Genomic DNA, 11,121 nt, shown 5'->3' on the forward strand with positions numbered 1-11,121 from the left:
CAAGAATTAAGAGAAATAGAAATTGAAGATTTGTCTATCAAAGCATTATTAGGGAATGGCCCAAAGCAATTTAAGATATATGAATTATTATTTCATTTTTTAAAGGATACTCATTTAATTAACAGGATTTAGGTCAGTACTACCATAACGTTATCCACACTCCAATCCAGTAGGTGGCGGGAATGCACCATTAAAGTTTGGTTTGCCAACTGCCATTAAACCTGAAAGAAGAAGAAGAAGAAGTCATTCGATTATTTCCGACTCAGATCGTTTTTACTCGGTAACACTCGGCTCCGTTCGCCGATCACATGCGACAAGCCTGCCCCTTTCTTCTCTGTGTGGCTCATTTTGCGCCATTTTGTCCGCACCACTGTGTTGATTGGGTTTTTGAGATCTGTTGTGGAGCCAATCAGAAGGGTACCGGACAACCGGAGAAACGGTAAAGGGTTGCGCTTGCTCTAAGGGAAATGGTAGCTGACAACACGGATTGGTTTGTCAGTGACCAACCAAATTACTAATTCCGAAAACAGAAATCAAATCGGTTAATTATACGTGAGGTAGAGAGCGCGAGCCAAAAGCTAAACGCGCGCGAGAACGGACACTGGACATGAATGAAACTGTTAGTGAAGCTGTCGAAAACAAAGACAGACCTGCGAATGATTGTGAAATAGGGGCTGTTTTCAACTAATTTAAAAGCATCCCAGTTAACTTGGTTTGCCCATTACAAAGAGCACATGTTTTTGAAATGCTGCAAATTTGTGAATTATTCAGACCTTCTCTTGTCAACTTTTCAGCCACTTACTTTGTGTGTGTGTGTGTAGCTAAAAACATCAGACAAACAGTCAGAATGTAATATAAGACTCATAATGTTAAACACCTTCAACAAGGAAACATTCAGTCTCAAAATACACCTGGCTTCTGGCCCAAACCTGTAGCCATCACGACACCAGACAGAAGTCATGATTTCATAGAAGACGGCTAGCTAGTTGTGTCTGTACTGAACAATAAGTACAAAACGCCTTGCACTTCATTTATTTATTTTATTTTATGTGGTTGTGACAAATTAGGTGAGGAAGGAGAGATGGAACAATATACAACTACAACCGGGGATCAGATAGTGGTGCAAGCTGCCAATGGGCAAATCCAGCAGCAGGTAAGAGTCAATGTAAACAGCTTACTGTTTAATCAGTGACTTTTACTCTGGGGAAAAGGACCATGACTGTGTGTTTGATTTTGTTTGTTTTTTCAGGCATTGAAAAAAAAAAAAACTTGTCTAAATTGTACAGTTTACCAAATGTACTGCTGATATGTTTAAGGTCCAGTTGTATTTTTAAAATGGGAGAGTAATGTACTTCAGGAAGTGGTTACCAATTCAAGGAAAGGACTGAGTAAATAGTATTGAACTGGCCTGCAGTCTCTCTCCTTTGAAATGAAATGCCCCAGTCCTGATAAAAACAAGGTTTATGTGACACAAACACACCCAGTTTGCAATATTTAAAAAGCCAGATTTTGAATTGGAATGCAGGTTCTTGGTGTTGTACTGATAAATGGTTTCCAATGTTTTCTAATCAACTTTCTCTGTAGTAACTGGCTCTGCCACTGAAAAGCACACCAATTGTCATGATTTTGTGCCAAAATTAGTTTTTATTGGATGGACTATCTATATATACACATATCCTCCCTTTAAAAAGTTGCTAAACCATTTTTTGCTTGTGAATCTGTTGAGAACCACTGGTCCAGAATATCAGAAAAGGTCAGTGTGAATTACAGGATTGGATTAGGACGTTTAAAATAACAAAGTGCATTTCTGTAAGAGAGAATGCAGAGCAAAGTGTGTTGTGGGATTGTCCACAGGCTCAGGGCACCGTAACTGCAGTACAGCTGCAAACAGAAGCACCTGTCGTTACGGCAACAGGCCAGCAAGTGCAGACGCTCCAGGTAGTTGTGTGAACTCCGACCTTCAGGCTTGTGATGTTGCATGCATCATGTCACACTGTCTGCGAGGATGTGAGCTCGTCCAGCATGCCTCGTTTTTACATACAGCAAATCGTGATCCGGTTCGTCTAATGTTCCATGTTGTCCATGGCATCAAAGCATCTGCTTGGGACACATTTTCAAGAAGAATAATTTAATGTGTCTGAAGATTTTGTAAAGTAACTATGGAGTCATTACTATGAGATCACTTGCATGTTATCAGCACGATATACTGATCAGTTCACAGCACTGTATGTATTTTAGATGAACTGCATGATTGTCTGATGATCATTTTGTAACATAAGAAATTCTAGCTCCCTCATTCCAGCCAATACCACCAGTCTGGGTCATTTTCTGTAGAAAATATAAAACAATCAAAAATGTCCATCATAAACAGTGATGTTTGTCCTGTGTAATGTCTTATATTGTGTTTAAAATCTACATCTCACCATGCTAACTTTCAGTTTAATTGTGCGCTCAGGTCCAGGGTCAGCCATTGATGGTCCAGGTGAGTGGCGGGCAGCTGATTACATCCTCAGGTCAGCCCATCATGGTACAGGCCATGTCCGGAGCTCAGGGCCAGACCATCATGCAGTTGCCTGTGTCTGGAGCTCAAGGCCTTCAGCAGGTAAGTGCCTTTCACTCATTGTGGGAAAGTCTCCTTAAATAGATCTGTAGATTGTCCTGTTATACTGAACAGCAAAATTATCTACATATCCCTCTGATATTACGTTAATATTGTACTTAATATCCCTTTGTTGTTATTATTAATGTTCATATTATATTAAACAATGGCTTATTATATTTCAAGGTAAAATCGTCTACATTCGTCTTATTATTGTAATATTTTATGTGTAAATGTAGATCCAGTTGGTTCAGCCGGGTCAGATTCAGTTGCAGGGAGGTCAAACTCTGCAGCTGCAGGGTCAGCAGGGTCAGACTCAACAGTTCATCATACAGCAGCCCCAGACTGCCATTACCGCCGGCCAGAACCAGGTCTCAAACACACTTTATTCTTTTCTCTGGTCTGTTTAGTTGGAATGCAACTAACAATTACAAACCTAGAACATTTATGCAAATGAATAACATTGTGGTTAATATGACGTGGGAACGTTCTACTTATTTTTTTCACTGATACTTTATGTTAAGATGAATGCTGTCATGACTAGAGTTTGTGTAATTGGAATATTTTTCCAGATTTCTTTTCAGGTGACTTTACACTGGTTATGTTGTATGAACTGTAAATTAATTTGAATTCTGTATTACAGGGGCAGCAGATAACATTACAAGGACAGCAAGTTGCCCAAACAGCTGAAGGACAGACCATTGTATACCAGCCTGTGAACGCTGATGGCACAGTTCTGCAGCAGGGTATTTAAATACAATACCTATACCTGGTTTATCTGTCTTCAGTGAACATGAAATCAGACATGAACTAGATAAACTTACTAGATGATCAATCAGGGTTTTAACAAACATGAATATGATTCCGGTGAGGACTAATATGTTATGATCCTCCATAGGCATGATCACCATCCCAGCAGGCTCCCTGGCAGGTACTCAGATTGTCCAGGCTGCAGGGGCCGCTAACACCTCCACAACCAACAGCGGGCAGGGCACAGTCACAGTTACTTTGCCAGTATCTGGAAACATGGTGAACACTGGGGGAATGGTCATGGTAAGACCTCCTGATGAGGTATCTAACAAACTTAAACCGTCCCCTTCATTAGTCATCACAGGTGTAGGAGGGTGCATGCTGTGTTAAAACTCAATCACCTTGCTTGTGGACTCGCCTTTTCACGTGCTGATCCAACCTTCTGAAAAGTAAATATATTTGAAGAGTTCAGATGCAAAAGCCTCTAAATGCCATTTGAAATTTTCTTCTTTAATGATGATTTTTATCAAACTTGTATATTTAAGTTCAGTAATTTCACTTACCTATTAATTGTTATTTAAGTGAAATTACTGAACTTAAATATACAAGTTTGATAAAAATCATCATTAAAGAAGAAAATTTCAAATGGCATTTAGAGGCTTTTGCATCTGAACTCTTCATTTGTTCAAATGATTTTACCTTAAAGGCATAGTTCACCTAAGGGCTGGGCAATATGTCTAATCGAATATTCGAAAATCGTGACTCATCCCTACTAAAGTAAACAGCGCTGAAATTCAATGAAGAACACACGTTTTGGTGATTTAAACTAGTTTAAAGCCAGACGAAACAGCGCTGACTCTCTCCACAGCACTAACAAACACAAGAAACATTGTGCAATGAATGAACTTGTTAGAATTTTTTAATCTACAAATCACCATCATGTATAATGGATTTACTGTAGAAACACAAACTGCACAATGTTATTGTTGCAGAAAGTTGTGTTATTAAGCTTTAGTGTTTTTGCATTTATATTTATAATAAATGTATGTAGGCTACTGTTTTTAAAAACAAATACCATGGAACCCATATAGTTACTTTTTGCGTGCTATATTAAAGGTCCCCTGACATGAAACCTTCACTTTCTGATGTTTTTTAACATTCATATGAGTTCCCCCTAGCCTGTAAATGGTCCCCCAGTGGCTAGAAATTTCAGTCGGTGTAAACCGAGCTTTGTCTATCTTTCTCTGCCTTTGAGAAAATGAAAGCTCAGACGCGCTGATCTTGAATCTCCTCCATATGATGTCTTTTGTAGGAAAGGTAACCTCCCAGAGAGGTTAGCCCAGCCAGAGAATTTGGCTCGCCCATGAGAAAATGAGCTAGGAAGTAAGCGCAAGCGCGTTTTGAGTTTTTCCGAGAGAGATATCATTGCTTGCAAACGAGCGAAGCATGGCAGCTGATCAGTGTTCGCATGTACAAATGAACACAAAAGTATTTTTTAGTTCCTTCATCCGAGCCTCTGAAGAAACAATGGGTTCATTTTATTTCCTCTGGAAATGCGCCAACACAACTTCCCAAAGTTTTGTATGGTCCAAACATTTCACCGACGACTGCTTCCTCAACTTGGGCCAGTACACAACTGGCCTCGATGAACGTCTGAAAATAAATCCATCGAGCTACCAAGCAACAATTTCTCATGTGCAGCCTAATTGTTCAAGTTCAGACGACCGTTCATCTTTCTTTCAAAATTGTTCAATACTGTTTATGCATAAGTCAAACCAGTGACTAAAATGTCAACTTTACATTGTTTCTTTTAGTAGGATGAAAATATCTTATTTAAATTGTGAACAAATTATACATAAAGCGATCAAAGAACAATCTTTCCACACAGCGCGAGTTTATCTGGACAACTTGCTATGAAATCAATGACACACGTTACATTGCACAACGAATATCTTACTGTATGTACATCATCGTGTTTGCATTGGTGAAAGCATTAGAGAGAGTGCAGAAATTGCGTTGCAATGATAAAGATCTTTATTTTAAAGAGAGTTGCTGATCTTCAGCCTCGCGATCAACAAACCATCATCTGCTTTCTCAAAGCTCATCACGGGAATATTTTATGTGATGGGAATAGATCTAAATACTTTAAAAACTTCTCACGATTTGTTAATCTCGATAGCTGTAATAGTAAAAACATGTAATAGTTGTAGTAAAAGTATTCAAGAGAGTTTCACATGTAATATGTAGCTATTTCATATGCAAGCATGTCAGCCAATCACAGCAGTGGGCGGTTCCACTGAATCCCACAGCAGACACGCCCCTTCAAACAGAGCGTTCAAATCAGAGGCTAAAATCAGGCTAAAAAAAAACAACTTTTATTTATGACTATTTTTTTTACTATGTAAATAAACATACTAACATTATAAGGGAAACCCAGGAAACATTATAGAATAATAAAATAACCCCATGTCAGGAGACCTTTAATGGTTTACTTTGGTGATTATTTGAGATTGTGAGAACCATGGTAGACTCTCTTAAACTGTCAGAATATAACATTTTTACCCAAATAAAAATTAGGTTGTAACAATTTGTATAGATGTTACTATTTTTCTTAAATTGAACTTCATCACCAACTCAAGCTACTGTCAAATGTGCATTTCTAAGGGAGAAAACATGTAATAATGATTGCATGGCAAACTGTACCAAAGATATGAGCCAATAAAATCAGGTAAAACAAACCTGTTATATGATTGAAACAATATCACCTCTTAGAACATGCAGAAATTAAACAATACATTTATATATATATATATATATATATGTTTATGTTTATTTTGTCAAGGAAAAAGGAAAGAAAATTGTATAGAATTAAAGTGTACCTACCTCAGATTTGGGAAATATTTGTCCAAAGAGCCTGCTTTTACAAGCAAAAATCTGCCTCAAAAATTGGGAAAAAAAGTAAGATTTGACATTTATTGTGATAATTATCGATATCGACTCATATGAAAACATTTATTATTATATCTTTTTAAACATATTTTTTGGCCATATCTCCCAGCCCTACTTCACTGAAATGTTGTTTCAAACTCATATGACTTTCATTATTCTGTGGCAGTGTTAATTTATCATTTATATACTATTATAGCATTTATTAAAATTAGCTTTTATTTTATATTTTCAGTTTTCATTTGAATTTTAGTTTCTATTTTAATTTTTTTAATTTATATTTTTATTTATTTATTTTATTCATTTTAGTTTTAATAGTTTTAGTACTTCAACTTAAACTTGTTAATATCAGTTATCATCTTGGATATCAGATATATACAACATATCTGTATTTTCTACTTGTTTATTTATTTGGATAAAAAAAAATCTATGTTGTCCTATAAACAATGGTTATATTAAAGGCTATGGAAACAAATAATGTAACCATGTAGGCTTTGCTATTATGTGCCAAAGATCCTAAAATCCCATTACATTCTGACATTGTAACTACTCTTACAATCTAAAAACAAAAAAGCCTTTAAAGCAGAAGTTAAATTCACTAAACTAAAAATGAAAATAAATTAAAACATAAGCACAGACTGAATGTTAATTATTATAAGCTAATATCAGATAAGGGAAACTCATTCATTTATCTGAGCTTATAGTAATATAGTCTACATTTGATTACCCAATTGCAATAGTCACTTTACAGTTACTGCTGTACACTTGTAGGTTTAAAATCTACAAATTTCAATGAAATTTCAAAATTCAATGTACAACAAGAAATATTTGAGCAAAATGTATATCCGATGTGTATCTGTCAGAGCAATCCACTTATGTGAACAGTGCTTTGTCATTTGGAGCCTGACAAGCCGCAGATCCCCAGATTCAATTTCATTATCATATAAGAAAAAAAAGATTGCCTAGGACACATTTTTCCTTTTCTGTTCCATAAGAGAAAGAAAGTCATACAGGTTTGGAACAACACAAGAGTGTAAGTAATGATATTGCATTCAAGGTGAACTGTTAATTTAATATGTAATAGCGTTCAGTGTCTTTCAATTTAAAAAAAAAAAATCCTAGTTTCAGGAATCTTCCTAGAATTTGATGATTTACTCAGAAGAATGTGGAAAGTGGCGACCTCCATCTGCTCTGTTAATATTTAGCATTGATTCAGGTGTAAGGATGATATCTGCCTGTCACCTCTTCACAAATGATCCACTCAGCTGTTCTGTGGGTGTCCTTTTCTCACGCTAGTGTGTCATCAAATTTCACTCCATATTACATCAGCCGTCACCTGACAGATCACTGACTGGATTGCTAATTCATTTGATTCGATTAATTGATTGATTGAAGTTGTTAATACATTTTTATGTCTGTTCAGTTTTGGACATAGATTGAATTAATTCTGTGTGCCCCTTTTCCCTCCTTCCCGCTCTTCCAGATGATGCCGGGTGGTGGTACTGTGCCAGCCATCCAACGAATCCCTCTGCCAGGAGCCGAGATGCTCGAAGAGGAGCCGCTGTATGTTAATGCCAAGCAATATCATCGTATCTTAAAGAGACGGCAAGCTCGTGCCAAGCTGGAGGCAGAGGGAAAAATCCCTAAAGAAAGAAGGGTGAGTCTTCCTCTTCTGAATGCCACGATGCGCATCTTGAAATGAATTTGGTCTCATATCCAGACTGATTCCTTGCTCTCCCCTACAGAAATACCTTCACGAGTCGCGTCACAAACACGCCATGCAGCGGAAGCGTGGTGACGGGGGGCGCTTCTTCTCACCTAAAGAGAAAGAAGAAATGGCCTTGGCCATGCAGGTGAGAGCGCAGGGCCATGTCAAGCAGGAAGACCTCTGCAATGCCACCGAACTCGCGAGCGCGCATTGGCTGTCCGAGCACGCTCCGCCCCTCGCTTAGACGCTCATCTCCGCTTAGCAGATGCATTCTCACTCCTTTCCCGGTGTGACATGCTGTCATTGGCTGCTCTTGCACGCATCACCTCCTGCTTTTTCCTGTGCTTGTTGGCTGCTTGAGTCTGTCCCATCATGTCTCATTGCTAGTTAAGCATTCGTGCGAACAGACCGCATGATTTGCGAAATCTGCCGTGTGGTGTTTTATGACCTGCCTGTCTGAATTTGGATTTCTGCAATGTTTAACAAGAAAAAGATCATCTCTTCACAATCATGACATAATCACAATGAAAACGCTGATATTCCTCGCATACTGATGCAGCTCTTCCGAATTACTGATGCAATGTGACTGACTTTATCATGTGATTGTTTCTGTTTGATCTAAGCACCATTATTAACAGCATGGAGGTTAAAGAATGAATGCTCAGTTAGCTAAGCTCAATCATGAAATCACTGCCTGAATTTTTTTTCTTTTTTTTTTTTAAAAAGAAATTAGTTTTTTTAAATGTATATATTTTATGTTGTTTTGTTTACTATATTTTTTTGAGGAAGCATTTGTTTTGTTTGGTGGATACTGTTTTTTTTTCTCTCGATTGGCTTAATCTGTGCAGTGTCGTCACTGTGTTCACTTTTGTCGCATGTTGTGATTTTTATGCTGAATAAACATTTCGACTGACTTCCAAAAGGTTCACTGAGCAGAATAACTTAAACTACAAACTCAACTACCGTTTTAAAGTTTGGGGTCAGTAAGATTTTTTGGTAACACTACACTAAGGTTCATTAGTTGATCTTAGTTAAAAGATGAACATTACATGTTATCAACTTGAACTAACAATGAGCTATACATTTGTTACAGTATTTATTAATCTTTGTTTATGTTAGCTATTAAAATACAGCTGTTCATTGTTAGTTCATTATTTCACAGTGCATTAACTAATGTTAACAAATATTAGTATTGTTCATTCTTAGTTCATTTTAACTAAGGTAATTAACAAATGAACCTTATTGTAAAGTGTTTTTTTACAAGAAATAAATTATTTTAATCAGCAAGGGTGAATTAAATGTGAATTAAATAGCTCAAAAGTGACAGTAAATACATTTAAAATGTTAAATTCTATTTACTAAATGCTGTAATTTTGAACTTTGTTAATCAAAGAATCCTGAAAAAAATTAGTAGTTTTTCACAAAAATATTATCCAGCCCAAAATTCTTTTCAACATTGATCAAATAAGCACATTAGAATGATTTCTGAAGGATCATATGACAGATCATAATGGAGAAATGATGCTGAGAATTCAGCTTTGACATCACACAAATAACTTACATTTTAAAATGTATTAAAATAGAAAACTTATATTAAATTGTAACTTTTCACGATATTGCTATTCTACTGTATAACTAATAAATGCAGCCTTGGTGAGCATACGAGACTTCTTTCGAAAACATTTCTTTAAAAAAACTTGCTGACCCCAAACTTTTAAACAGTAATGCACTGTGATTCATGGTCCCGTTTGCCTTGTCAAGTCATTTTTATTCCGAAATGTTTTGGGATTTAATATTTCCAGGTACTTCACTGACTAGAACAAAACAAATATCTGTTTTTAATTCTGTAACGTTAAACAGTTGTGTAGAACAGAAGTGTAACTTTTCCTGAAATCCAACAAAGTGACAGCTTGGTAAACATAAACCTTTTGCTGTTTTTTCTTGGTTATTCAGTGTTTTTCCTGATGCTAGAAGTCATGATGTCCCAACCCTAGTAAAAAGGCTTAGTGCTGAGTGAAGCGTATCTCAAATTATGCGTGAGGGTAATGATTTACCGTCTTCTTCTCCCCTTCACCCCTGCAGGAGCAACAGGACCAGAACCAGACTGGAGACGAGGTTGTGGCCCAGATGATCCGGGTGTCCTAGCACTAGGACTGCTACCATTTTTAGAGACTCTGAAGGCCCAAATTTACACCATTGTGAATCTCCAATGCAACACTAACAATCCTAATTCATCATTACCTGTGTTTCTCATGTCTCATGTCTTCCACTGAAGGGAGGGGCCCTGTTTTCTGTTTTCTCTCTATGGTCTGCTATTGCTCCTGAGGACGCATATAAAAAGAGCCATTACTGTTAATGTACAGCATAATGAATTCAGCTTGCTGTTTAAAAAGCAATTCAATAGCAAAGCGTAAATTGACCCACGGAGACGGAGAATACGCAGCCAACCAAGGACTCATTTACCGTGATGGTTCTCAAAGGTGGCATTAGAAGCTCATGTAGTGTTGTTCAGGCTATGTGTACATGTTTGGCATGGGGAAAAGAGCATCGGGGAAACAATAAAGGCAAAAGGGCAACATTTTTGGGAAATCAGTCCTAGTCACCAAGGAAACACTGGGCATATAGGGGTGTCCTTGTTTCCCTAGCTTTTATCCAGATTTCCCTTAACATGAATTCATTTTAGTGTTTTGAAAAAACGATCATTTGTAATTGATACAACTATCATTTGTGAGTGAGTTTTGTGTATCCAGTGACCTGTCTTCCCACCTCATCTAGTTCCTACTTGGAAATGTGAATACTCTTGAGTTATTGTTTTGGTTATTGAAGTAGTCTAACCTGTATTTTGATAAAAGTTGTGTGTGAAATGCATTGCGAAAGATCTTGCTTTGTCAACCTTTCTTTATTATTCTAATCTGTGTGAGCACAGGATGGATGTAAATGATCCTAATTCAAACAGTTCTATGATTCGATCTGCTAAAGTGCAATTGAATTTTATGTATTACAAAACTGAAACAGATATTTTAAAGCAGTGGCTCTTAGGATGCAGGATAGGCCTATATTTGTTACAACAAAAGATACCTACGTCAGCAGTGACAGTTCACTCATAAATGAAAATTAG

At 37.0% G+C, this 11,121-nt stretch overlaps 1 protein-coding gene across 10 annotated transcripts; it reads left to right on the plus strand.

Moving 5' to 3' along the window:
* The first annotated feature begins 317 nt into the window (after positions 1-317).
* On the plus strand, positions 318-10,871 carry nfyal (nuclear transcription factor Y, alpha, like). Of its 10 annotated transcripts, none has more exons than XM_039657883.2 (10): positions 318-439; positions 1,068-1,153; positions 1,855-1,941; positions 2,456-2,602; positions 2,839-2,970; positions 3,243-3,345; positions 3,498-3,670; positions 7,779-7,952; positions 8,041-8,148; positions 10,086-10,871. In XM_039657883.2, the coding sequence occupies exons 2-10, from the start codon at positions 1,082-1,084 to the stop codon at positions 10,146-10,148; spliced, it is 1,059 nt and encodes a 352-aa protein (XP_039513817.1). In that variant the 5' UTR covers positions 318-439; positions 1,068-1,081; the 3' UTR covers positions 10,149-10,871. The 10 variants fall into 10 exon arrangements, with proteins under 10 accessions (XP_039513817.1, XP_039513819.1, XP_039513818.1 ...); XM_039657885.2 differs by having other exon boundaries at positions 3,498-3,652; XM_039657884.2 differs by having other exon boundaries at positions 1,855-1,938.
* Positions 10,872-11,121: the final 250 nt, after the last annotated feature.

Source organism: Pimephales promelas, chromosome 14 (assembly GCF_988280905.1).
Source record: "Pimephales promelas chromosome 14, fPimPro1.hap1.1, whole genome shotgun sequence".
Classification (NCBI taxonomy): domain Eukaryota; kingdom Metazoa; phylum Chordata; class Actinopteri; order Cypriniformes; family Leuciscidae; genus Pimephales; species Pimephales promelas.